Source organism: Aspergillus tubingensis, assembly GCF_013340325.1.
Source record: "Aspergillus tubingensis WU-2223L DNA, scaffold_2, whole genome shotgun sequence".
Lineage (NCBI taxonomy): Eukaryota > Fungi > Ascomycota > Eurotiomycetes > Eurotiales > Aspergillaceae > Aspergillus > Aspergillus tubingensis.
This window is the reverse complement of record NW_023336276.1, coordinates 711,292-737,686: the sequence shown is the minus strand read 5'-3', so window position 1 is coordinate 737,686 and position 26,395 is coordinate 711,292. Positions and strand designations below refer to the sequence as shown.

Here is a 26,395-nt window from a genome sequence, read left to right as displayed (position 1 = left end):
TCACAATGCCTTTCCTACTTCAAAAAGTCATACTACTTGTGCCAGCCACCAAATTCAGGTCGAAAGGAAAAGATGTGATAAAAATAAACCATGCAATGCTGTATTAAATTCTAGTATAACAAATAGTATCTATATGACTGCATCCAGTCGGTGTATCATCCAATATCTATGTACCCAAATAATGCCTTTGTAGCTCTTCCCTTCAATGCCCCCAACCCCCTATGTACATCAACACCTCCTATCTTGTGGTCTACTCCGACCGTGCACTCTTCGTCTTCTTGCTCCGCAGCTTCATCATCAGAAACACCAATCCGTACGATGTGATACAGAACAGCGCTGTAATACCAGTCTGCAATGTATCGATTAGCATTTAGTCTCATCTCTCACCAGGGATACACTTACATCTCTCCACGAGTAGTACTTCTCCTTCAAGTTAAAGGTCTTCGCATAGTCCGAGCCCATCGAGTACTGGCAGAACGAGCAAGTTTCGGTGGCATTCGCGTCCAGGAGGTAGCCCGTCTGCTCGGAGATAAACTCGGCCATGTACTGACCACACGTTTGTCCGGACGGGGCGTTGAACTGAATAAACTCCGAAGGCTCACATTGCACCTTGACATCCCAGAGCACTTCACCCAGCAGACCACCCACCAGGTAGGTGAAGGGGTCCAGGTAGTACATCCAATACCGCCAGAAGGGGGTGATACTATCGTAGGGCACAACGACACCACAGAAAGCGATCATACCCGCGCCGATGAGGATGGGGTTCATGATGGCGGCGAAGTACTCGTTGGGAGCGTAGGCCGCGATGGCCTGTCCGATCGATGTGTATAGGAATTCGTAGACTATATTGGTTAGTTCTGCTCGTTTCTGCAAGGGAAGTATACGTACAGATCATCTGCAAGTACATGTGGCCGGAGATGTACGCATCAACGGGCAGTCCGGCAACAAAGTACCAGCATGCGAAGTAGAGCGTGGCGCAGATAATGAGGTAGGGGATTTCCGAAACGGCTTGGGCGCCGATGAATGCGATCCAGTGGTAGGTTTTAGACTGCTTCGGTTAGCCAGCGTTCTGATGGTACTGCTCAAAGAACTTGCCTTCTTCTCTCGAGTCTCGAAGATATCGCGATTGTGGAGGAAGAACGGCTGCATCTGGTTGATACATCCTGGGGCAACGAAGATAAAATTGAAGATAGCAAACAGTCGAAGTTGTAGCGCAAATGTTCCATCTCCCATCTTCCAGAAGGTGAATCCACTGAACAACGCGGCGAAGACGTGCAGGATGATTTTGTTCCACATGTAGTCCTGTTCCTGTTAGTTGATGGTCCCAGTTATATAATCATATAAACTTACCGGTGACCGCCATAGCTGAACCATGAGGCGATGCAGCACCATCTTGAACTGGAACCAAACCGGGGTTGCAAAGTTGCTTTGGTCTTCCACATAATCGGCATGTGATTGGCCCTCCTTGTTCAAGGCTTCAAGTTCTGCAAGAGCGCGCTCGCGCTCCTCAGACCGGCTCCACACATCAACCCAATCAATAGGCTTCTCAGTATTACCTTGGATAACCTCCACAATGTGTTCCGCGGGGTTCATGTCAGGAGGACAGGGTGCTCCGTTCTTTGCAAAGTATTCCAACACTTTGTGAGACTCCTCGCCAGCTAAAGAATGTTAGATTGAGTCTGGGCAGGCAGGCGACAAACTTACTCTCTCCGAAGTAGGTCATCTTTCCGCCCTTGGCAAGAAGCACTAGCGAGTCGAAAGCATCGAACAAGACCGCTGAAGGCTGATGAATGGTGCACTGAAAGATGTGAGATGCTGCCAACATGCAAAGATGGACAGACTTACCAGCACAGCCTGACCACTGTCGACGAGCTTTCTCAGGAACCGGATAATGTTGTAAGCGGACTGTCCATCAAGACCGGAGGTCGGTTCATCCAAGAAAAGAAGCGTTGGCTTGGCGACTAGTTCAACACCCAATGTCACTCTCTTCCGCTGTTCGATGCTCAAACCAGCCCCGGGAACTATATTGTCAGCATCCGAATAAGTCTTTGTTGGGATCCGTCACATACCTCCAATCAAAGCATCCCGGATGTCGCCGAGCTCCAAGAGATCAATGATATGATTAACGTAGGCAATCTTCTCTTCGCGTGGTACGCTATCAGGTTGGCGGAGAAGAGCGGAGAAGACCAGGGCTTCCCTCACGGTCGCGGTACCTTCATGAACATCCATCTGTTCGCAGTAGCCGGTGGTGCGCTGGAAACTGATACCTTGTGGCCGACCATCGATCAGGATGGATCCGTAGATCTCACCACTATCCTTGCGCTGAGCCAATACATCGAGCAATCTTTATCAATCAGCTTTGCATCATTGTGTCACCGTTTGATAGCACTTACGTAGTCTTTCCCGCACCAGAGCATCCCATCAATGCCACCAAGTTACCCGGCTTGACATATCCAAACACCTGGTCCAGCAACTGTTTCTTCTGGCCATGGAAAGGAACGTGATAGTCAAGGTTGTTCCATGTAAACGTGGACTGCTTTCCAGACTGCGCAAGGACGGCCCCTTCAGACTTGGCCGAGACGTTGCTCTCCTCGTCTGGCTTCTTGCTCTTGGCGCCTCGCTTGTAGAGAAGGACAGAAGACCCGGCGCTGCTATTGCGCAATTCAAATCCAACCGCGGTCAGGAAGATAAAGAATGCCCAAAAGCCAATGATTATACCGAAGCTTCGCCAGACATGGTGATAGGTGTAATTGTACTGCTCTTTGATGTAAGTGGCACCGTCAATGACACCTTCCGAATTGCTGCCCTTGACAGTGCAGCCACGATAAGGGGAAGAGCCGCTGGGGTAGCCCGACCCATATGGGATATAGTCAGGCTCGACACAGTCAAGTTCGAGGCCGGTAAACTCGTTGGCCATTAGCGCCTCAAAGGCATATGCACCCGGGTTCAGATAGAATATCCAACGGAACCAGACATGCATCTTCTCAAAAGGAATAAGATATCCTGTTTGGATTAGTATAAATCCAAGATAGTTGACCTTGACACAACGAACCTCCGTAGACGAAAAAGACAGTTGACAGAAATCCGGTCATCTTGGACGCATTACCAAACTGTTTGCACAGGGCACCAATCGCACGGAACATTTGCATGAAGCACAGCGTTTGTACGATAATGATGATCCAGTACGTGAAGAAGCGGCCCGCGTCCATCTGCATCGCACTCATGAAGTACAAAATCAAGGAGAAACAAGACACCTGAACCAAGACGATAGGGATATCGGTGATCGCATTGGCGATAGCGAAAGCTGTCGGTCGGTAGAAGCCAAACCTTTTCTGCCGGGAAAGGATAGGTCGACCCATGAACGATCCGGTTGTTTCAGACATTGTCTCGAGGAGGAAGTAGAGAACGGGGAAGAAGAGAGCACCAGGACGCAGAAAAATCGAACTGCTGTCGAGCTTAAGGTTGTAGAACAAACTGCCGCAGACAAGAGCCTGCAAGATGGCGGAGACCACCTTAATGGCGATAGAGAGCTTGTCACCGGCTAGAATCTGGAATTGACTAGGATAATGTCAGTTTCGCCACCACGCTTCTAATCCCAAGTATCTTACCGAAGGGTGCAGCTGAGGATCTGGTCCCACAGACCAGTCGTATAGACACTCTGAGGTCGAGGAACATGCTGCTTCCTCTTTTCCATTGCCACTGCAAGAGCCAAATTCTCATCCTCGTTTACCAACTTCTCTGGCGGCTGGATATCATCCATCATCTGGGAGTAGATTGCACTCTGGCGGTAACGAGCCTCGAACTCAGCGGGCGAGTTGGGAACTTTCTCTTCCATGCCGGGGGCGACAGTCCGTTCAGTGACCACAGTAACCGATGTCAAAAAGTCGGCAATGTTGGCTCCCTTGGGACAGACGAATCCCATATCTTCAAAGTAACCCCGAGCCAATGCGCGCGGACCGTAATAAGTGACAAGGCCTTCCGCCAAGACAAGGATTTTGTCGAATTCGTCGTAAATACCATTTCCAGCTTGGTACATGGTAGCCATGATCGTCTTTTGATTCTCGTTGGCCTCGCGTCGTAGCATGCGAGCGAACTCAACCGCTGTTTTGGAATCCAGACCGCGAGTTGGGTTATCCCAGAATTGAACAGGACTCTAATATAGATCGTAAGTATTCTGTCCATGCTGTATGGAGAAAAGATCAATACCTGGCCAGCCATCACTTCTGCCAAGGAAACACGCTTTCGCTCACCACCAGATACACCACGGATAAACTCGTTTCCAACCAATGTCTTCTTTGTGTGCGGAATGCCCAGAGATTCGAGAATGCCATCTCTTTTCTCTTGAACGTAGTCCTTCCGGTTGTGCAGATGCTCGGGTCGTTCCCTAGGAACCTTGTTTCGAAGAGCGAATTTCATCGTCCGATTAACGGTCAATGTGGGGAAATGCACATCGTCTTCATTGTTAAACATGATCTGCTGCCGGTACTTCTTCGCCTGTTTGTGGTCCATGCTTCCATATCGAGTTTCGCCGACAACCTCATCGAAAGCTTCGCGATCGTTGGAGATTACGCGGAGGAACGACGTACACCCCGATCCCGGGCGTCCAAGAACAAGCAACTAGGCACTGTCAGTAAGCTGTCAACCTCGATGCTCATGTGGCTTCTCCTACCATCTCTCCTGGCCGGAGTTGGCCAGAGATGTCCTTGAGGATGGTCTTGTCAAAGTTGTTAGCATTGGTCCGAAATTGCTACTTTATCAACCCTACCCTCTTTGGTCTTTGGCTTCTGCTAAACCACCCCGAAATCTGCCGCGGATCGGCCACTGACAGCAGTGTATCGCCCAGGGCGGCATCGGGGGCTGTGACATTTACGCTAACATTGCGCCACGTGAGCGTCAGCTGCTTGGAAATATAAGAATTACCGGGCTCGATGTCCACGGTCCCTGAGGATGATGAAGTGTCCATCCTGAGCAATGAGTCCACTTGTTACAACTAGACGGGGCCGATCAGTCAGTATATCCGTTATAGACCAGCAGGCCGTTGATAAGCATACCTATGAACCACAGTCCACAAACCAGGGCACTGCGATAAACTTTGGCTCAGGTACTCAACTGTAAGTCTTCCAGAGCCATGGGCGTTCAATCTGTTATATTCCAATATTTTCTCCCTCAGGGAACAAATATGGAGACAGTTTGTTGAAAAAGCGCCCTCCGTAAATCCGTATACCCGCATCATCTTGAGGCCGTAAAACCGATATCCACCATGAGCTCTTTCCACAGATCTCATTCGCTGGGAACTAAGATAAGACCCACAACAGAATATTTTCGGTATGGCATCGACGGGGCCGGATATAGAGATGCAGCAAGACGTGCAGCATCACGTCAATAGCGGGCTGCAAAATTCGTCGTGTCTGGAAATATTGTCCGCGATTACCTACGACAATCAAGAGCCAGCTGGCAATTGACCTTCAGTGCTCTTTCTGAGCTTTTGGTGGACCAACCCACCGAGTCATTTAAGTATGGTTAGGTCTATTCCCCATCCCAGGGTGCACAGCACAGCAACCACACTTTTGCCTCGTTGGACCTCTAAACGATTTCTCGCAAAGTGTCCGAAACCCAGCTGCAGTAATGCATAGATAGTTTGCGTCACTGTCTCTTGGCAGATAAGCTATCTGGACAGACCCTCAGGGCCAGGAACAACCTAGTAAGGCTCGGATATAGCCAGCTAGCAGGTGGGTACTTTCGGAACTGTTTAGGCTGTGGAACTCATCGAACCCCGTTCCTATTAATCAAACCTGGTCTGGGCCCCTTAAGCCATCCGGTTCCTGTTCCTGTTTCAGAGCTGAATCAGTAATCAGGGTGCAAGAAGTTGCTTCTTTGTTCTTAAGGGTACCATTACAACTATGTGAGGTTGACATCCCAACATCGTCAACTGAACCATCATTCGACCTATAACATCTGGGTATTTGATCCGAGTCTTTCCGCCTGTTACCAATAGATGGGTAACCAGTATGTCTCACCGTTTCCCACGCTTAGACAGCCGGCAGAATGTGATAAATCCGACGGCAGTAGGGAGAGTATTTCCCATTTTAGGTCCGCAGAGGCATCAGCCACGTCATAGTTGTCGGGCGATCTTTTTTCTTGCCGATTGGATTGATCTTGATCTCGGATACTGAAGACATTGTAAATTCCTCCTCGGAAGAATAGATTGTGAAAGGGTAAAAGCATCGTTATGTTTTAACCACTAGGTATTTTCTTCAGTTAGAATGCTCTGGGTCACCTAGAGGGATAGCAAGTAAAATTTTAGCAGACTATAGTCAGATAGAGGAGTAAGAGTTGTTGAAGAGGCACTTGGAAATAAGGTATTCTTTAAGTTCAGGGAGATAGGCAAGAGAGGAGTGGTGCCATACATGGGGTGATGGCACAAAACACGTGGGGGGCGCGTCCACTTGGGTCACGGACCTTTCTCATCAACCTACACTCTTTCCTCTCTCCGCAGGACGTGCAATTGACCATCTTACCATATCACTCACTATTAATCCTCGAGTGGCAGTATTTTATCTCGACCTTAGAAGCTACAGGGAGGCGATCTTTGGAGCTTTTCAATTCACCGGTGGGTTTCAGTTGGCTTGCTTCCTATGCATACAATCTTGGCTAACAGAATAGTGAAGGTCATTGTAGTCATTAAACTCTCGAAGAAAACTATATACAAAGATCTATTTCTTCTTATCTTGCGCCTGTGTCGCCGTGTTGACTTCAAGCCTCTGTGCCTGAATCATCTGGTCGATGGCATCCTCCGTCTTCAAATACGTGCGGCTTCCTTGAACGAACCAGAATCCAACGGCGACCACCAGCATCACTCCAAACACGGCGATCGCATAATTCATATCGCTTGGTGAGGGGTTCGGGGACCCGGGGAATAGGAAGAATACTGTCGTGATAATGCAGTAGATAATGCTGACCCAGTTGATCAGCGTCCCCCACCGTCCCAGATGGAACTGGCCCGGTGGAAGCTTATCACGCCCAACTACCAGAAGGGCAGCAATGGGAAGACCATATGAGATGGTCAAAGCGATCGTACTAACACTCAGGATCGCATCGAGCACTGTGTTGGCGAAAAGGTAAAGAATTCCGACCAATGCAATCCAAAAGCCCTGGAACCAGAGTGCTCGTGCTGGAACCTTCCATACCGGATCGACCAGCATGAAGTATCCGCTCCAAGGTAAGCCACCATCTCGTGCAAATCCCCAAGTTAGTCGAGAGGCGGTCGTTAGGATACTAATTCCCTGGCCCAGGCCATTAAAGATGAATAAAGCGATGAGCGTGGCCCCACCTTCCAGGCCTACTGTCTCCACCATCAACTCCATGAATGGCAGGCCGGTTGGAGAGTTAATGACCTCATTGATATCCTGTATGCAAAACAAGCAGACCATCATGAAGATAAAACCAGTGATGGCCCCCATGAGTACAGAAAGCCACATGACTTTCGGGGCGTTGCGACGCGGGGCGGGGATCTCCTCGACCATATGAATAACGGCATCAAAAGCCGTGAGACCATAAGCGGCCTGCACTAGGCCCGTGAACCAAACGACTCCGTTTCCCCAACCGGTCTCGTTCATCCAAGCTCCAAAGACGAAAGACGCTGGCTGGAAGGAGAGATCTTTCTTCACGCCGACGGAGATAAGCAGCGCAAGTGACAAGACGACGAATAAGCCGGTAAACCATATTCCGACAAAGTTATTGAGCCATGGGAGGACCTTTTCCTTCCTACAGCCGACTAAGTTGATGACAGTCAACACCAGAACTGTGCAGATGTAGACGACGAGATTTAGCCATCCAGTGCTGGCCCCGCCCCAGGAGTTATCGAACATGACTTTCATGCCCAGAAGGAACTCGGCCATGAAAGCAACCTGTGACGCTGTCAAGGTCCACCAGCCGAACATGTTGATCCATGCGCACATGTACGAGGTGAATCGGCCCAACGGGGTGTCCCAAAGTCGAAACACCCAATACGCCTGGCCCAGAGCGGTCGGCATACTACTGGTGAGCTCTCCAAGCGAAACTGCGACACACAGGTTGCAGGCCGTGACCAGCACGAGACCCCAGAGAATGGTTATGGAGCCGCCATTGGTGAGTCCGCTATCCAAATCCTGCGCGAAAGTAGAGTAGGTGCCTGGGAACAACGGTTAGCTGCCGTTTCTTGGCGCCCCGGTGGATGCAGCGCGCACAGAGCACACGAAAAATTCCGACGATCGGGCAGGACTAACCTAAGACACAAAACGCGAGGGACAACATGCTCCAAATGTCAAATTTTCGAGTCATGGCCTGGTCATGGCCCATGGCCGCAAGATCGTGAGCATCTTGAACGCTCTGGTCGACCGACTGGATCGGTTTGATCGGTCCGTTGTTTTCCAAGTCCATCGGCATCCGGAATTAAAATGGAAGAAATTGCACAATCACAAATAATCAATTCAGCCAAGCGGGAGAGCAACGAGATCGATGGACAAGTTGTGCACCCAATTGTCCATTTTCTGCAAATTCATATAACTGGTTTTAGGTGCTGAGGGGACGGTTCATATATGAACAAGTCTAAGGATGCAAGGGCATGGGGATTCTCGGGCTTCCCCTCACAAGGCCAGCATGCTTAGTTCGGAAAGGTAAGATGGTTATCAGGCTGATAATGACCAAGTTAATGATCAATTGGTCATGGAAGAGATCCTCGTGAGTGGACAAGATAGATAAGTTGTCGATAAGTGAAATTTTTTTCCGTCTTTGACTTTTGACTTTTGCGGGGGCTGGTTTTTTTAGGCTCGGCAGGACTTCCCAAGTGGGGATGGCAGCTTCGGGCATCCAAAGGCCTGTTGCAGTGACCGAGGAGCTTGACTCTGAGCAGCGCTCAGACAGGCTACGGTCGTGATATTTGCCTCGTATATTCATTGTATAGCAGCGGTTTACTCTCAGGCGACCACCGCCTTCTTACGGCCATCGGTCCTATCCGCCTTTCGGTCGCTGTGCTCAAAGCATTCTCGAATTTAGGGAATTACCATCTTCCCAGTCTGCTATAGTCGCTCTCTTGAAAAGGCAGCTACGTCTATCAACTCGCAGGTCGCATCGAAGTTTCAGGTCGTCCCTGCATTCCTGGAATTCGATCCCAGATCATCATCGTCAGTCTCTCCGTCACCTGTCCCAATCGGGCAGGTCTATGCGGAGGCGATAACCGCGTCCGGGGCACTGATTGTCGATCCATCCGAACCATTATCTCCCCCCTGGTTAATTAAGATGCGATATGTGGCGAATCCTTGATATTAAGGCCAGTATCAGAATTCATTGATGAGTTGTCCTCAAACAAGTCGCTCCCTTGAGACTCAACAACCCACATTCAGAGACGCAGTTGTTACAGAGGTGTGTACAGTGTTCACCCCAGCTGGCGTTGTGGTACCACTAGCCCGAACTTTGTTACAGCCGACTTCCGATCCAAGAGAAGGGGGGATAATGCGGGGTGCTATGGCTGCGGCTGCCTGTTGGCGGCCTGGGCTGTCGATCGAGGTGTCATACATTGGAAGAGAACCCGCTAACTGTGGCGACCTGTCCGACAACGGAAATCGGTTTTCGATGGTGGCATCCGCCGAGTACACTCGCTGGCTGTTCTGTCTGATAGGCTAAGAACACCGAGGACATGCACGATAGCTGCTGATAAGGCCGTTGTGTGTGGCTTTTAATAATCTAAATGCCCCATGCGGCCAAGATTGTTGATCGCGATTCGCCCATCGACTTTACCTCGTGCTACATATACGAAGTCTGCATCCTCGTATGCAATAGCGGAAGCTTACGGCTACAAGCCAATTCCTACCTGCTGCAGGGTTCTTAAGTCTAGTGTCTGAGGATTTTGATTCGAATATTCGAAGCTTTCTAGGTGCCCGGCTAATATCACAGGGGCTACGATGTTTCATCAACTTCCAGGCACATTGTGACATCCTACAGACAGAATAAGATCTGGTCTCTGGATCTACTGTTATTCGTGCTCTCGGTTAGCTAACAAATGCTGGCCGGACCAGGGGGTCCAAGGCAACTGCTATTCCACACGGTGACTGAATTCATCAGCACAGGTCTATCATGCATAGCTGTTTTGCAAGCCCAAAAGAGTCTGGACAAAATTAATCCCTCGTCAGCGAAGGATATGCGACACCATTCGCGGGGTCGGCTCTGACAGCCTATCAGCGACGGAGTGTGTTATGGCGGCACGTAGTTTACCCCAATGGGTGCATATACACGACATACGAGGCACAGCACTGGCGATATATAGGCTGCGATATTTTCAGCATCGCATAATAGCTCCGAAATGATGCCTTGACCAATAATGTCATGATATATGATGGAAATCACTGTGTAAACGGGGAAGCGAGTGCCAGGGACCAGTTACAGACTTACCCTCGCATCCTGAAAGATTGTCCCTGCGGTAACCCCTGTCTTTAGGTCTACCTATGGCTACGCTAGTCAGCTTAGCTGATAACATTACTCGAACACACCATCTGTTTCGTCTTGAAACTTGATAGGTGCCCAGGTTATTATGGTACCTATCGTTCAAATCCATGAGCGAAAACGAAACAAAAAGCCACACATGTACAGATGCTGTGGCTTCTTGGAGACTAATTTATTGTCATTGTACGCAACTCGCAGCGTATTTCGACGTTACGGTTTCAGTACACGCAATGGTTGGTCTGGTCTGTAAGAAGATGACCGTCACCGCTTTTATGCATGAGCCAAGACAAATCGAGACACATCCCTGGCCATCCCTGATGGGGCTGACTCTCCAGGCCCCTCGTTTACTTTCATTCCATTTTCGGACATCTTACGGCCGGAATGTCTCCGAGTTCGAAGTTAAACATCTTCATCTACGCCGACTTCGACCTTGAAGCAGTATGTCGTCGGGCGAGCACGCTACGGCAGGGTATCTCCTGTACTTGTGATCCCAGTCAACACCCTGCCTCAGGAAGCTTCAACTGGGCTATATTTATCCTTTTCGGAGATGGCATACAATGGGTTTTTAGATCACCACACCCAAGGACATTCATGCCTCTTGATATCGGAGTGAAGTTACTAGCAAGCGAAGCTGCTACACTTCGATACCTCAAAACCCACAGCGATATACCCGTCCCAGAAGTATATGACTACTGGTAAGGCGCTCCTTCAACCCATATGTCTCGATCTTAACCTGTCGTAGCGCATCGTCCGACAATGACATCAAAGTTCCATTCATTCTTATGAGCCAAGCTCCTGGCTGGCCATTATCGAAAGTCTGGGTGTCAGCCGGCTCTCCCCTACCTGACCTAGATCCTTCCAAAAAGGCCAAGGTCGTGACCCAGCTAGGCGGTATCACCTGGAAACTCTCGCAACTACGACTTGATAGAATTGGCTCACTCTATGAAGACGATGGAGCTTTCAAGATCGAGGAATGCCTCTGGCGCTGTTATATGTTACATGAACGGTTTCTGTTAGAGGGTCAGCGTGGCCCTTTTGCTACCAACGCAGAGTTCTACGACAGCCTCGTTTCTCTATTTTCAGTTCAAGCAGAGTGCCTGCGGCTATCACATCATTGTTTCGTGGCGCCGGTTCCCTCGAGGGAAGACTATCAATCCGACAAGCAGTATAGACAGGCTGTGGATCTGTGGAATGACTTCGTCACTGTCGGCAACAAAATCGATTCTGCGGATAACAGGCTGGATTACATCGTTGCAGGTGATGCTCTCCGCGACATTGTACGCAAATTTGAACTCCAAAGTTCAAACCCGGGGACATTCCCGCTATGTCACGCTGATCTTAGTGTCAATAATATCTATGTCGATGACGACTACAATATTACTTGTATCATCGACTGGGCGTTCACATCATCTGTTTCTCATTCTATGCTGTTATCCCCTCCCGGCCTGCCACAATACGGCGACAAGATAAGCCCAGTATTACACACAGCCTTCATCGATGGCTTCCAGGCAGCTATGCCCGAATCGACTGAAGAGAGTACAGTGCGCAGGTACCGCGAATCCCTCGAACAAGGCAAATTCCACTGGAACTTAAGTCGACTCCTCGGTCTGGACTCTATCGGTGATTACAATCTTTTTGCTGCAGTTTGGCAATCTACCTATGGTCCCGAAAAGGATATAGGGGAGCACTTCTCGCAACAACGTCGCTCACCTCACTACCTCCGGCTGTATGACGAGGTTCGTGAGGAGGATCGCCCACTTTGGAAAGTCGAAAGGGATGAGAAGGACTATTTCAGAAATAAGGTGTTCAAGCACACCATAGCTAAGAAATTGACACTCATGTCGGAGTGGAAAGCAAAGTATACGCCTGACAGTCCGCGGAGGATCCGGCAAGATATGTTCGTTGCTTCTCCAAAACTGTGGAAATGGATTCTGCGGTTCATGGAGGACTGGGGGGAGATGCTTGATGCCGATGCCGATGCCAATGTCAAAAGAAGAATTTCTTAGGGACCTTGCTCTGCGCGGATAGTTCTTGTTTTCATCTGTATTGGGGTATTCAGGGTATGCCTTCGCTCGGTTTACAAATTGTTGTACGAACCGGGGGCCTTTTCTTATTCTGGAGAAACCTCAAGAATGTCGTCTCAAGCTCCGATCTTCTCGAGCCAAACTTCAATTTGATATACACATCTGCGTCAAATTCCTTTGGGGTAGTCTTTTCACTACGAGTGACTTGTTCAGAGCAATGCTAGATTTCACTTCTACTTCTCCGAGAGATAACATAGTTTACAATAGACAGACCACTACAGCCGTCTTGATTCATTTTTCCCTGGCTTGTACTAACATGGCAATTTCAGGATATGTATCTGATTAGCATATCCTCAAACATCAATTCCATCTCAGTCTCAATAGGAAGGCTCATTATCATTCAAGAATGCCCAGTCAGCATCATGGTGGTTGTGATCCTCCTCGACCAAAAACCATAGAACAAAAAAAAAGAATAGGGAACAATGCAAAAAGGCACAAAATACAACCCAACCTCCTAATGAACAAAGACCCAGGAATAAAACCCAACCCTTCCCCATATTGGATCTAACCTCATCACAAACCCAGGCTCCTATCCTACTCCAGCTATATAGTTATTGCAAATAATGCTTTTATCTCATAACATACTACTCCACAAGATAATCAGGAATCACCAATTTCCCCTTCTATAACAGAAAGCTTTCATCCACTCTTTTTTTTTTTTTTTTCAAAATATCTACTTTACTAAAATTATGCTGGCAATTGCAGTACTGATACTACTTAGAATATTATTGCATCCCTCATAGGTTAAGGTAAGATGCAATGGGTTCAACTGCTTTTGATTCCAACTAGCCGTGTTTGGATTAGTGCTATACTCACACTAGTCTCCCTCCCTCGTTTCCCCTCTCGGAAGTGCTTCATTGAAGATATTTTTGTAGCAGAGCATGGCTAGTAATATTTTATTGGTAAATGAGACAATTATAAAGTCTCATGACGTTCCATTATTATGTTATTGAATTGGTTGGGTCGGTTGGTCATGGATTGAGTCATGAGCGATTGATGGGGTGTGTTAAATTGTTCTCGGGAGAAATATATATTGTAGTGGTACTATTCTTCACTACTATTATTGATAGTTTACATCATGATAGTCGTGGTCAGAATTATCAAACTACTTGGTCTGTTACTATATACTAGTACTTTCACTTATTTAAATAAACGCTGAAGCTACTAAAAGAAATGGCAGGACAGATACGACGCGGTCACGTGGCTACTGAGTAGAATAGGATGGGAATTGTTGGACACATTTTATTGTCTCTAGACAGCGGCAGCTAATTGGAGAAATAATTATTTATTACCATTGAATCATGAGTCTAAGATATTCTCTTTTTGAAGATGTTCAGCACAGCGGCATTAATGTCTATTCACGGATGTACCGGCAAACGCCTTGTATCCGGACCAAAAAGACCCAACAATGATGCGACAGACCTATGTAGCATCCTGTAAACCGACCAGGGCAGTATAGTTACTCTAGTAAAGTGCCAATAAATGGTAAATACTCTTCAGGATCAAGTTGAACCCCCAAGGCAAGTTGGTTGAACCCCTGAAGGTCGATCGGCACCACGATGACTGCCCTCAACGTCAGACCGATTTGTAAGCCACCAACAGCGGGGCTCCAGGACACACTTTGAGCTTCACACCACCAGGTCAATAACCCCTGACTGGCACATTTTCCCTCTACACAGCATCTATCGGATAATTCTACACACAGCCCATCACTACATTACTACATATTACGAGGCCTTGAAGGAGGAGCACCAGTGTAACCACCCTTACGTCATATACCACGCGCACACCATGGCCAAAATCGGTGTCTTTCCTGCAGCAGGAGGACTGGGAACCAGCATCATCAATCACCTCGTCCAGCTGGTGCCTGCATCGGAACTGATCCTGATCGCCCGCAAGCCAGATAATCTCGCAGAACTCACGCGGGCCGGAGCTACCGTCCGACGGGCCGACTATGAAGACCCCGCCACGCTAGAGCGCGCCTTCGATGGCATCGACGCCCTGATGTTGATCTCGTATGCCTCGTTCGAGATCCAGTTCCGCTTCGAGGTAGGTTGCCGTTTATGATCTCGCGCCGACATGATGCTGATTCCGAGACAGGCGCATAAGAACGCCATTGATGCTGCCCGCCGCAGCGGCGTCAAGCACATCTTCTATTCGTCTCTCGCCTTTGCAGGCGATCTAGAGGAGACTAGCGTTGCGCACGTGATGGGCGCCCATCTGCGGACCGAAAAGTATTTGGCCGAACTTTCCGGGCACATCACCTACACCGCTATCCGGGAGGGTCTGTACTCGGAGTCCTATCCGATCTACACCAGCTGGTTCGATATCCACCACCCCGCAGACGAGATCGCGATCCCTCACTCCGGCGACGGACCGGGCGTTGCGTGGGTGAAACGTGACGAGCTGGGCGAGGCCACGGCGAAGCTGATTGCAGACTATGCCAAGAATCCGGCGGGGTTCCCCTACCTGAACCGCGTGCTCTTGCTCTCCGGCCCCAGGGAGATCTCGCTGAAGGAGACTGTTGAAATTCTCGGCCAGGCCGTTGGCAAGCCCCTCCGCTTGCGGGAGATCTCTGTTGACGAGTATGTGGCTTTGCCGCAGCACGGATCAAAACACACCTATCACGGTATCGATTTGACAAGGGAATGGGCAACCGCGTGGGATGCGATCCGTCGTGGAGAGACGGCTGTGGTGTCGCCGCTCCTGAGGGAGCTCTTGGGACGAGAACCTGAGAGTTTTGAGACGACAGTACAAGCGTTGGCTAGGAGCAAGTAGATAGCTTACCACAATTCCTTTGATCCCATCCTGTCTTTGCATGGCCACCGGGAAGCCTGTGAGGTAACTGCCGCCTGTGTCGTAGATCTGAAGTCTCGTGCGGGGGATGCCCCTCTTTACCGGCATCCTATCTGCCGAAGTCGATGAGGTCGGCTTTGCACCCCCGACGACAGGATAAAGTCCGATACACTTTTTAGCAGCACGTTGATGACCGGGAGTAGGTTTCCTGCCGCTGTGACATAAGACGCAGGAGGAACAACCGACACACCCTGCCGTCATCCGGGATAATTCTCATCCGCCCTCAGAGTGAGGTCTTGGACCGGTTCCCCCACGGCATCGTACAGTAGTGCACCCGTCGGGCGGATAGCAGCCGGGGTGTGCTGACCTCGAGCTGGTTTCTGGGAAATTGGCAAGCCCGGGCCCCGCGGCAACCCAAACTTGTGGTGGTCAGAGCTTGTGGATCTCGGTGACGCCGTTGCAGAACAAGATGAGGCTCGACTAGATCTAATCAGTTCAGCACTCTGGTGGTGCTCTATCCACATTCCATGTAGACACGTCTGACGCAATTGTTCAGCACCACGTCTGAACCTCTGCAGCTGCTCAACATCATCATCGCGCCAATCCCAGGCCACCTTTGACGTTCTGGCACACCCATTCGTCTGTTCACATCTTATCGGTCTTAGTTCAGCTAACAACATAATCAGCTGTAAGTCGATTGAGAGTCATCGTGTTGCGGGGTTACTATTCTGGGCTGGTGCGATGAAGCTAAAGCCTAACCTTGTTCTCACAGCCAGGGGGGCACCTTAAAGCGAACATTAATAATGTCGAGCATAATCCTGGATCAATTCTGATCAGTCATCACCCAAATCGGTAGGGCTGACCAGCACTGGCCGGTGCCTTATCCGAAACCATCAGTCAGATGCCGTCCACCCTCGCCGAGTTTGACGTATACAGAATCTGGTGGCCCAAGGCACACCAGGCGTCTCGTGCGTCGGGAAAGACCTAACCGGAGACATGCTACAAGGTCAGCTGCCAGATAAACCAGAATTGAGTCATGAGAACAAGAGCAATCCCAGTGTCTCGGGCGAGATGATCGGGCAGAGCTGGTCATCAAAATCACCCGAGGGGGGTTAGCAGGCATACGACCGACGACGAGAATTCTTCTGCAATCCTTGGCGATCTCAAGCCACAGCGAGTGTATCGCAGAGCATCGTCGCACTAAGGAAGGGGTTCTGAAGATGCCGGATCACACCACTGGTGGCATTGCAGCAGACCCTGGGCACCCGGTATCCGGTCCGCCTGGTAAGACTATTTGGGGGAGGAAATACTTTTGGGGGGGAGAGAGCAAAGAACCTTACTCAATGAGGTTATTTTCTCCACGTCTGAAGCCGAGAAATTTACTAGCGTCCGCGCTGGACCAGTGGGTAGTGTGGTCGGAGATTTTATGTATGTCACTTTTCGTAGGAGAATTTTTATTCTTAGGACGCTGACTATAGCGCCAACCGGGTTGGTGGTTCCGAGGGCGATTTACCGTGGATAGATTCCGTCGATAGCGCGCCAGCCAGCCCTTATTTTTGCCAGCTTTTGTGGTAGCGGGAAGAGGGGCGATGGGGACCTCCCGAGACGTCATGGCGCGTAACCACAGCTAGGAACCTTGGGCGGATTCATCATCGTTGCGATTATCATTAGGTCAAGGGAATTGGAGGAAAAGGAGGTTGCGAGCACTCCCAATATTCCAGGAGACAGGCTAGACCTAGACCCCTCGGTCGGCTGCGAGATTGTGTGTGTGAGAGAATAAAATGGGAGGCGATGCACTCTGTCTCTCCACCTGAATGGGGTTGCTGTGGCCCACTGACCTGGTCTGTGTTCCTTCGGAGTACCCGCGGGAGATGAAAAAAAAAATAAAGGGACGGAGGGAGAGCTGAACAGAGTAAAGTAGATACTGTAGTGGATTGGGATAGACCGGGATAGTACATCCATAGTATGGCTAATCATGTACTGCATCGTGGTCAGAGCAGGAGTTAGCTGAGTAGTAAGCGAGACGGTCGAAAAATTGAGGATGTGAAATGCCGATTGTTGGCCACCTGACTGGTCGAGATGGACAGTAAGGGGCACTTCATTGCCAATGACCGTTTCGTGATTGGTGGATGCGATCATCCTGGGGGAATGAAAACATACACATACATCATCGTATGTGGCAAGTAGTATAGTACTTTGGCTCTGGAAGATGATTTTGTTTGTTACACCCAGTGTCGTACAGTTCGGTTTATTCAGGAGGGACTCGGGACGGAAAGGGAGCTGTGCAGGTGGTCTGGCTTGTCATCTGTAACCCCGTCATTGCCTCCGACAGATTACTACCACTTAGTACTTGTGTATGACTGCCGGAAGCGAATCAACTGTGAGCACAGGAATTTGCCAGGGAACACAAGGGACATACAGGAGCAGCCATGAAGGCCAGAACAGACCCACTTGCGGCCGCAATTGAGGGTACCTGAACTATGGCGGCCTAAGGCAGCTGGGATTGGCAAACACTACGTAGACAATATCCAGACACTACAAAGATACTAGTAGATGGAGACTGGAGTATTGCCCCTCGTCTAGTTTCAGTCTACGTAGGTGGCCTTCATCTTGAGGTTTACCACATGCATCGGTCATGTCTATGAAACGAAGAAATCAACATGTGCCGAACGGATGAAATAACTGCAACAGGCAAGCGAGCGACATTATGGTCGCCCTCGTGAAGAAAATCTAGGCAGGCAGGGATAAGATTAATTCCGCATTTGACTGTTGCCATTTTGGTCAGTGAGTTGAGTGTATGGAGTAGGAGATGGAGAAGTCATGTTGGACAAAGGAGAGTAAGTAGGAAAGGGAAAAAAACAGAAAAATCATTTGTCCAGCTGTTCTTACTTCTGTCGAGTTTCCTCCTCGTCCGGCCGAAGATGTCGGAGCCGAGACTCGGCCGCGGCGGTACTTGGCGGGGAACTAAACCAGAAGAGGTATAGCCAGCAAACGAAAGGGAAGCCAGTCCAACGGTTGTGCATCGATCGATCCACCGATCCCGCCCTCCACGGCTCTCCAATCCGTCCTTTTCTCTTGATTTTTTCCTTTTTTATTTTATTTTGATTTTCTATTTTCTGGCGAGAGTCTAGTACGTACTCTACTGAGCTGTAGTTTGCCTCAGCTCCCTCCTGCTGAGCTTTCCCCTGCTTCCCATTCACTCACTCCCCCCAAATGGGCCTTCCGACGGCAGACATCGGAGCCGACCGAGGCTGGATGCCCTGCATCCGGCTGGGGTGATCTCTCGGTGCCCCTTCACCGGCCCTGTGCAATTATCGTTTCGACAATGGTCATGGCTTTTCTTGCGCGTCTCCAGTCCAATTATGCTGGCCCTCATTATTCTCGCTGGCCGTGGATTTTTCGACCGTTGCAAGCCATTACATCATTGCGTCTCGGCTGGCCTGGCGATCGGTTTCTGACACCGGCTTCTCCTGAAACCTTCCACCTTTATATAGTCCATCCCCCGATGTCTTCTACTGCCTAGCATCCTTCCGATCCACGGTTCAATATCAAACAGCTTCTTTATATTTACCCTTCTCTTGCCTCCTCAACACTCTTCTACTTGCCACTCGACCTTGACTGTCAACTCGACTATCAAGTTTGCCTCCCACACCAAGTACTATCAGACAATCCACATCGTCATCCATTCAATTCAACCCCATCCAAGTCCACTAGTATGGCATACCCTAGGCCCGATTCCTTCTCGTTAGACGACGAGCGGATGTACAGCATGAGCCATCCGAGCCCACTCACTCGTCCCAATGATACCTTCGCCAAGGGACCCGATCCTCTGTCGGCTAACTGGAGCTACGACAATGCCATCGATCTGTTCTCCCTCAACACCATGATGCCGGAGACTTTCCCCTTGGAGATGTCCAACGAGATGATGAACTTGGACCCCAAGGATTTTCCCGCCGACTTCTTCGCCCCACCCCCAGATATCAGTGCGTTCACCATCTCCAACCACTCGGGTGAAGATGCTGCCTCCTGCGGGTCTCTCTCATCGGTATGTCTTTCTCCATCAGCATTGAATGATGAACCATAACTAACATATACTCAATAGGACCTTGACAGTGATGACCAATCATGGTCTCCTACCTGCCGTGTCTCTCCCATTGAGCCTATCCACATGGAGCTGCCTAAGCCGGCTGCTCGTACTTCCAAGACATCTACTCGTCGCAAGACGACGTCTCAACCGAAGGCTCGCGAGGTTACCGCGACAAGGTGGTCGTCCAGTCCGGAAATTACACCGCAGGACTACCCCGCCACCAGTGTCTCACCCCCGCCCGCCCCCTCCTCCCCTGCCGCCAACAACACCGCCCGCAAGACCACCCGCAGTCTGTCCAGCGACTCCAACGCCAGCACGGGTCAGGCCCAGACCACCACCGGCCGCAATGCGGCGAAGCGGGCGGCGCACAACATCATCGAGAAGCGGTACCGCACGAACATGAACGCCAAGTTCGTCGCCCTGGAGAAGGCGATGTGCGGCGGAGTCCAGAAGCCCACCAAGGGCGGCTCGGCGTCGCTGAAGAAGTCGGAGATCCTGACCAATGCCATCACCTTTATGCAAGAATTGCAGGAGGAGAACAAGGCGCTCCAGAAGGAGCTTGCCATGCTCAAACAAAGCATGGTTCCGAACGGGATGTGGCGACATAGCAAGGGGAGTGAGGCGTTTCACGCATAAGCCCAGCGGCGATGCGTTGTTTTGTCTCTGCCCAAATATCCCCTTGTAATGACCGTCACGTATATTGTATAATAATTATGATTTTCTTTTCTTTTGTTCCTTACATCTTACAACAAGATCTGGGAGTTTGTTTCATGGCCCTCTCCTGTCGTGGGCGGCGAATTATGGGATGAATTGGTGTTGTGTTGATATATACCCGGAGATAAAAGTTCGACCTAATCCACTCACTACTTTACATTATTTTCTTATCCTTCAAAAGTAATATGTAATACTCCAAAGTCGATGCACAAAACAGTAATAAAAACAACAGAAAGACCTAGACCGAGTTACCCGTCCCTGGACCCATCCCATCCCATCCCAACTAAAAGTTAACCCATCAACTCCATCCGTTACACCGACAAGGCCTGAACCCCGCCCGTCCCCCCTCCCCATCAACCCAATTGATCCAGCCTTGCGAGATTTCTCCTAACAACCAAAATCATCATAGATACCCAATGAACACAAAATCATTCATGTTTGAAATAGTGACAACTCCGCCCTATTTCCTAATTAATCAGTTCATTAAATGCATTTCATTGAAATACAAACCAGCCCGCCCTCCTCCCCGAGCTCGACACACCCTCCCAAAACAAAACAAAACAAAACCAAAAAGAAATGTTTCGATTCTAGAACGTCCTGGCTGGCCCGACCGATCCAGACCGGCCGATAATTCCCGCCCAGCCGACAATCCACCATTTTGCTTTTCTCCATGTAATGTAGATAGCTTCTGGCCACGGTTGGAGGGGATGTCGTCATCGAATCATACCTTAGGTTTACTTGTTGGTTTATCTGAAGATACATTAAGGATGTACCTGATGGAAGTCTGGACCAGGTGTGCATTGATACACACACACACACACACACACACACACACCTACACTAGATAGTAGCTATTGTCGCTTACGGGCAGATTGGATACAATTCTATGCAAGTAAACTAGTAGGGGGGATTTATGTGTGGTCTGGACTGGACTGTCTGCACTGCACTGCACCGAGCGGAAATGAGATGAGATGAGATTTATGCATTGTGATAGATGGAGGTAGGGTAGTGCTCGGTCGTTGCCTACTCGCTTCATTTCTTTTCTTCTGTCGAGACTTTATTCTAGACCACTTTCTAGATGGGCGATGGTGGGCTGTGAAGAGTGTAGTGATTAGTAGCTGAGAAAGAGGAAGTCGATGAGGCTGTAGATATCTCTCTCTAGTACACTATTGTCGGTCTGTGTGTGTGGGTGTAGGTATAAATTGGTGTATACTATGCTACCACTACTCAAATGTGTTGTTTCTTAAAGGAAAAAGACTACTACGATACATCCAATCTCTTGCTGTTATCATCTACTCTGCTTAATCCATACTGCTGCATACATCGATTAAGTTACACCACAACTCCTTACATCCTTCGCCCACAAATCCAAAACACACCCAATCACAATGCCCAACACCACATCCAGTACAAGGTACTTACTTTTACCATCGTTGTTACAACCATCTCTTCATGGTATAGTAGTACCCAGAGAAAAGCTAAAAGCTAATCCTTGAATCAAATATATCCTCGAGGCAAAAGTACCACGCGATCTATCACATCTCAGTCCACGCATACCAATACAAGCGCAGAGACGGGAACACAAAGCGGAACGACGTCAGCGGACACATGTCAGAAACCTACGCAGAAAAGGAAGCACAGAAAAATGGAGAATATTCTTCGGTATCGGGACGGGCCGAAATGGGATGATCCATATTGTCTTGTGGGGATAGAGGGGAGAGGGCAGGGGAGGGTTACTCGGATGGAAGAGAAGATTCGGAAGGTGGATGAGGTGCTTGGGTTTGGAGTTGATGGATAGACAGATTACTATTTTGGATGTTGATAGAATATACCCGGCATGTAAGTGGAATTCTAATTGATTGAATACGTATATGGATGAACAGTAGTAATTAAGGACATTCTTTCATAAGACTGTGGAACATGCTATTTGGGTAATTCCCCAGCTTGAATACTCCCTCCTTCATACTCGATGGATCTTACTACCCCGAATGGTAGTTATGTACAATTTCTCCCAGAGTATGTATGTCAGTCATGAACTCGGCTTCCACGACTCTACGAAAGCTATACCGATTCCAGCAGCCGCTATTCTGGATAAATCTGGAAACTAGTCTCGATTCGCAAATACGACCACAAGAATGGGTAGATTTTCCTGTCCCTTGTGGATATTCTCCCGATGAGAAGCATGAATCTAGGATACCTGAGGATATTTCAGCCCCCGCAAGTCTCTTAGAAGGCGAAAATGGAGTTGTGTTCACCTAGTCTCTTTAATTCGTTGGTTTGCTGTAACTCTTCGTCGGATAAGATGTTGTAGATCTAAAAGAGATATTGTGAGAAGTAATAGAGTGACTGGAGTCGGTATCTGATAATATTATGATGATGAGGAGAGTGTCTGCGGAGTCAGATAAAGATGTCCTATATGAAACTTTGTTTGGATAGCTGGAGCTATCCCGTACTGGTCACATATCTGATTGAGAGAAAAGAGATTTTTAGAGAGGTATATGAATGAGAAGAAAAGAGAACAAAAAAGAGAAATAGATATAATACGAGTGGGAGATTTGCCTCAGAATGAGAGACCTCGGGCAAAATGTATAAGCAAGATTAGCATTGCAGATCTATACTGGAAGATGGGTGTTTTTCGTCGAACTTTTTCGGGAACGACGCACCTTTGGTTGGGGATGAGATGGAGGCAGAAATGGTCTTGGAAGCCACAGAAAAACAAGATGATCATGTAAGTCCGCATACATCGATCCTTGAATCAACAACGTGCGGCATCAGGCGCGGCGGCAGCCTGATATGGAGTATTTATAGGGTACAACAAGGATGATGCAGTAGATGTGGTTAAGTCTGTACTTTCTTTCAACTTATATTGTGGAATCGGCTCTAAAACGTCGATCCGGGAATGATAAGGTATCTATTTTGCTCCTTGGACCCGATTTCGCTCCCTGACTCCGCTAGATATTTGGAGCATCGGAGGGAGCGTCCACCAGAGCTTTGGGGGCGGCATCCCATCGTTCAATTTTGATGCGAAGGGCTTCGTTATGTTCACGTTCTAGTTCTTATAGTTATGTAATTTCTTCTCGTAGTTCTTTCTTACGCAATTTTTGATCGTCGGTAAAATCCTTTATAGAGGATAAAACCCCTTCCGGGACTACGACTCCAGCGTCTTCTAGTGTATCATTTATCTATACATTTAGTTAGTATCAATATCTATTAATGATATAACAGTATGTTATCAGATTGATTATAATCAGACATAATCTTCCAATATAGAGAACTTACTTTAGACCGCTCGAGCTGTATCTAAGTAAGTCCGCGAGGAGTAGAAGCAGCAGCAATAGCTCAGGAATATCTTTGGCAAATAATTAGTGATATATGTAATTATCTTGAGAGAAGAACAAAAAATCAATACTTTTCTTGCTCATCACCAGAGTTTATTATAAAATATCTTACTATGTATCTTGATATTTGGGGGGGGGGGGAAGGCAGGTTGTAGATAATAAAGAGAAGAAGAGAAGAAAAGAGAAGAATAAGATAAGGAAGAATTATATGGAAGATTGTGGGCTCTATACCCTGATATCCTAAAAATGTCTGGTCACGCTTCACACAAGGTGAATATAAGAGGGGTTGTCACACCATTGAGTGTCTCTTGCGAGTTCCTGGATACTGGTGATCTGAGCAACGTTTTCGTCTTTCTGCCATATTCTGGACCAGCCTTTGATGGCTCGCGTTGAGGCGTCACTGTACTAGAGCTTCACCAAAAGAGAATAGGAGCAAACAAAGTGCTCAATTTCAATGATCATCTGGCCATCGATGGTGGGATATTTGTTTACTTGCTTTACCAAGCTCGGGCTTAGGTAGCACTGGCTGAATGGCCTATTGTAGTATTTGTCTTATCGCTGTTGGATCTTTTAGAACCTTTGTTCCGGCAGCGATGTTAGTTTCTGGTTGATTTCATTGAACGTTGGTACTTGTGGTCGGTCGTTCCAAGAAGAGTGGTTCATGTCTCTTTCTCGGAAATTTCTAGGCGTTTAGAGGACGCTCTGGGCCTACATTATCTTTCTTCTCAGCTGATACCCGGGGTCTGGCACACCACATCCTGAAACCACTGATTGCCACGGAAATGTAAGCATATTGCTCAAAGCCAGCAGACCTCTGCTTCGACGAGAAACCGATCTTTAGGCAAGTGCTCGCCGGGTACCTGCTACAAGATCAGCAATTATGCGATAGGTAATCAGAGAATAGACTAGAACAACACACCGATTCGCAAGAGTGACACCAATGAACACCCACTCACAGATTGGGTTGCGTGGATGGAATATGTATTTTCCCAGACCAATAAGTTGACGGAAGCGCATTGGAGGGATAAGAGCTGAAGCAGAAATGGAGTACGTGTGACTAGATCTATCTTCAATTGTCCAAGATGGACCAGTTGCTAAGTGCTGTCATGCTCAGACAGTCGGTTTGTTTGGAAGGGAACTTGCGTGTAGTTCACCCACTCCTTTTCTCTGGTTTAACCAGTAACTAATACTGGCTGCGAAAGATGTATGTAGAATGCAATAGACCCAAGCGTTTGACAGATGAATGTAGGGCGCTAATGTCGGAACCCATATTTGCTCCTTGCTCCAGTACAATGGCGTTGTATAAGGCCAACCACCATATTCAAGTTATTATGGCAATCCCGGCATTGAATGCCCAGTATGTTTTTACTTGATATGAACTGTTTGTCCGGTATATATCTTGGATTCTCAGATATAGACGAATCTGCAGAAATTGATCCGCGGAAAAGATTCCTGCAGCGCGCTTTACCTAATCAACAACTGCAACCAGAGCAATGTATACGTAAAGGCCACCGGGCAATATTCTGGTGCTGCCCGATAGCTCCTATAGGAGATATCTGCACCTTCTGTAGGTTCTTTCAATGTAGACTTTTTGAAGTTGATAAATTTATGGGCAGCTTTGTGTAGCATCATGTTGAAACACACGTTTTATTTGTATAATGCAGGTGGGAAAATTCTGTGACGGAACAGTATGAGCTTTGGGAGGTGCTTAGGGCCGAGGGGGCATATCGCCTCACAGTTTACCGCCCAGCCGGTTAGAATGGGCTGCGTTTTCTGTAACTACATATGTTCTCCTGAAGTGCAGCTTGTTTATGCTGGTATAGGTCGCTATACTGGGTGTCATCGACCCGCTTCAATGACTCGGGTTCGAGATGATTGTTCGATGGTTCTTCATATCTCTCTGCCCAGGCGTTCTTAGAGATCTGAGATGTGGTATATATAATGGGGATATAGACTATTGAATAGTTATCCGGGTTTAACTACTATTAGGTACCATAAGTTCAGATGTTGGAGATTAGTAGGCTAGTTGATATGGAGTAAAGAAGATGAAGGTGGTTGAAGAGGAGAAAGGAGGAATTGGAGAAACTATCTCGATATTTATATGGCCTGCATCATTTTCACTCTCTATGCAGGGAATAGAGCAACGGCTGGGATATGCATTGGTTGGTGGTGGCTTCACTTCCCGTATATAGAATGTAGAGTTGTGAATAAAGACCACGTCCGTGAAGTAATGCTGAGCTATCAGGTAAGATATATGCAAGATAGATGGATCTTTTCATAGCAAGTATTCCATGCTCAAGAAAAATTGAAAGGGAATGCAGAATGTCAATGGTATTAGCTATTACGTACTATCGGCTTATAAGCCAGTGCCCTCAAAGACAGAAAATTAGTGGAAAGTCATAGAAAGATAACTAGAAGGTCTTCATAATCTTATGCTCCCAGCCTCTTCCTCCAGGATAGCTGTTGACGGAAGTGCCCCAGCACTTTGTGACATACGGATATCGGTGGCGCCAACGGATTGGGATGTCAGTTAATGTTCAAAGTGTTGGATGCAGCCCCCGCTACCAATTAACGCCATTTGAGGTATCGTGAGCGAACATAGCTCCTCGGGAGCCGAGCCATTGTTTGAATGAAATTCTGGAGGTCTCCCGAGCTGCGGCAACATTATGTCTGTTCAGCTATGGCCATGATATAGACTGAACAAAAGCTCCAAACACATACCGGCAAACAAGAGACGGAGATCATAATCATAGTCACGTCCTTCATTTGAATCAAGCTGAAGGACGTCAATCGCAGGGGTATTGCCCCACAGGTGTTATTCTGTCCAATAAATTGGTTAAGGGGCCCTTGAACAAATGAAGACAGTCGATTTTCTAGAGCCCAAACTGGCTGCCACGTTC

At 48.4% G+C, this 26,395-nt stretch overlaps 6 protein-coding genes across 6 annotated transcripts; 3 read left to right on the top strand and 3 right to left on the bottom strand.

Annotated features, from left to right (window-relative positions):
• Positions 1-250: 250 nt before the first annotated feature.
• Positions 251-4,963, bottom strand: AtWU_00811 (putative ABC multidrug transporter; the record flags this gene model as incomplete). The annotated part of the gene is made up of 14 exons (XM_035495926.1): positions 251-349; positions 403-842; positions 889-1,048; positions 1,096-1,302; positions 1,351-1,658; positions 1,705-1,798; positions 1,846-2,021; positions 2,070-2,344; positions 2,394-3,003; positions 3,053-3,558; positions 3,609-4,153; positions 4,207-4,617; positions 4,670-4,714; positions 4,766-4,963. The coding sequence occupies 14 exons, from the start codon at positions 4,961-4,963 to the stop codon at positions 251-253; spliced, it is 4,074 nt and encodes a 1,357-aa protein (XP_035351819.1).
• A 1,750-nt stretch (positions 4,964-6,713) lies between these two features.
• On the bottom strand, positions 6,714-8,424 carry AtWU_00810 (putative amino acid permease family protein; the record flags this gene model as incomplete). Its single annotated transcript, XM_035495925.1, has 2 exons — positions 6,714-8,170; positions 8,265-8,424. The coding sequence occupies 2 exons, from the start codon at positions 8,422-8,424 to the stop codon at positions 6,714-6,716; spliced, it is 1,617 nt and encodes a 538-aa protein (XP_035351818.1).
• A 2,433-nt stretch (positions 8,425-10,857) lies between these two features.
• On the top strand, positions 10,858-12,482 carry AtWU_00809 (RNase H domain-containing protein; the record flags this gene model as incomplete). Its single annotated transcript, XM_035495924.1, has 2 exons — positions 10,858-11,171; positions 11,219-12,482. 2 exons carry the CDS (start codon positions 10,858-10,860, stop codon positions 12,480-12,482), a joined length of 1,578 nt encoding a protein of 525 aa, XP_035351817.1.
• Positions 12,483-14,351: 1,869 nt separating this feature from the next.
• AtWU_00808 (SDR family oxidoreductase) lies at positions 14,352-15,338 on the top strand (the record flags this gene model as incomplete). The annotated part of the gene is made up of 2 exons (XM_035495923.1): positions 14,352-14,609; positions 14,661-15,338. The coding sequence occupies 2 exons, from the start codon at positions 14,352-14,354 to the stop codon at positions 15,336-15,338; spliced, it is 936 nt and encodes a 311-aa protein (XP_035351816.1).
• A 3,733-nt stretch (positions 15,339-19,071) lies between these two features.
• On the top strand, positions 19,072-20,079 carry AtWU_00807 (HLH DNA binding domain protein; the record flags this gene model as incomplete). The annotated part of the gene is made up of 2 exons (XM_035495922.1): positions 19,072-19,401; positions 19,459-20,079. The coding sequence occupies 2 exons, from the start codon at positions 19,072-19,074 to the stop codon at positions 20,077-20,079; spliced, it is 951 nt and encodes a 316-aa protein (XP_035351815.1).
• A 3,029-nt stretch (positions 20,080-23,108) lies between these two features.
• Positions 23,109-24,512, bottom strand: AtWU_00806 (uncharacterized protein; the record flags this gene model as incomplete). Its single annotated transcript, XM_035495921.1, has 4 exons — positions 23,109-23,206; positions 23,252-23,339; positions 24,208-24,355; positions 24,415-24,512. 4 exons carry the CDS (start codon positions 24,510-24,512, stop codon positions 23,109-23,111), a joined length of 432 nt encoding a protein of 143 aa, XP_035351814.1.
• Between the last annotated feature and the right edge of the window lie 1,883 nt (positions 24,513-26,395).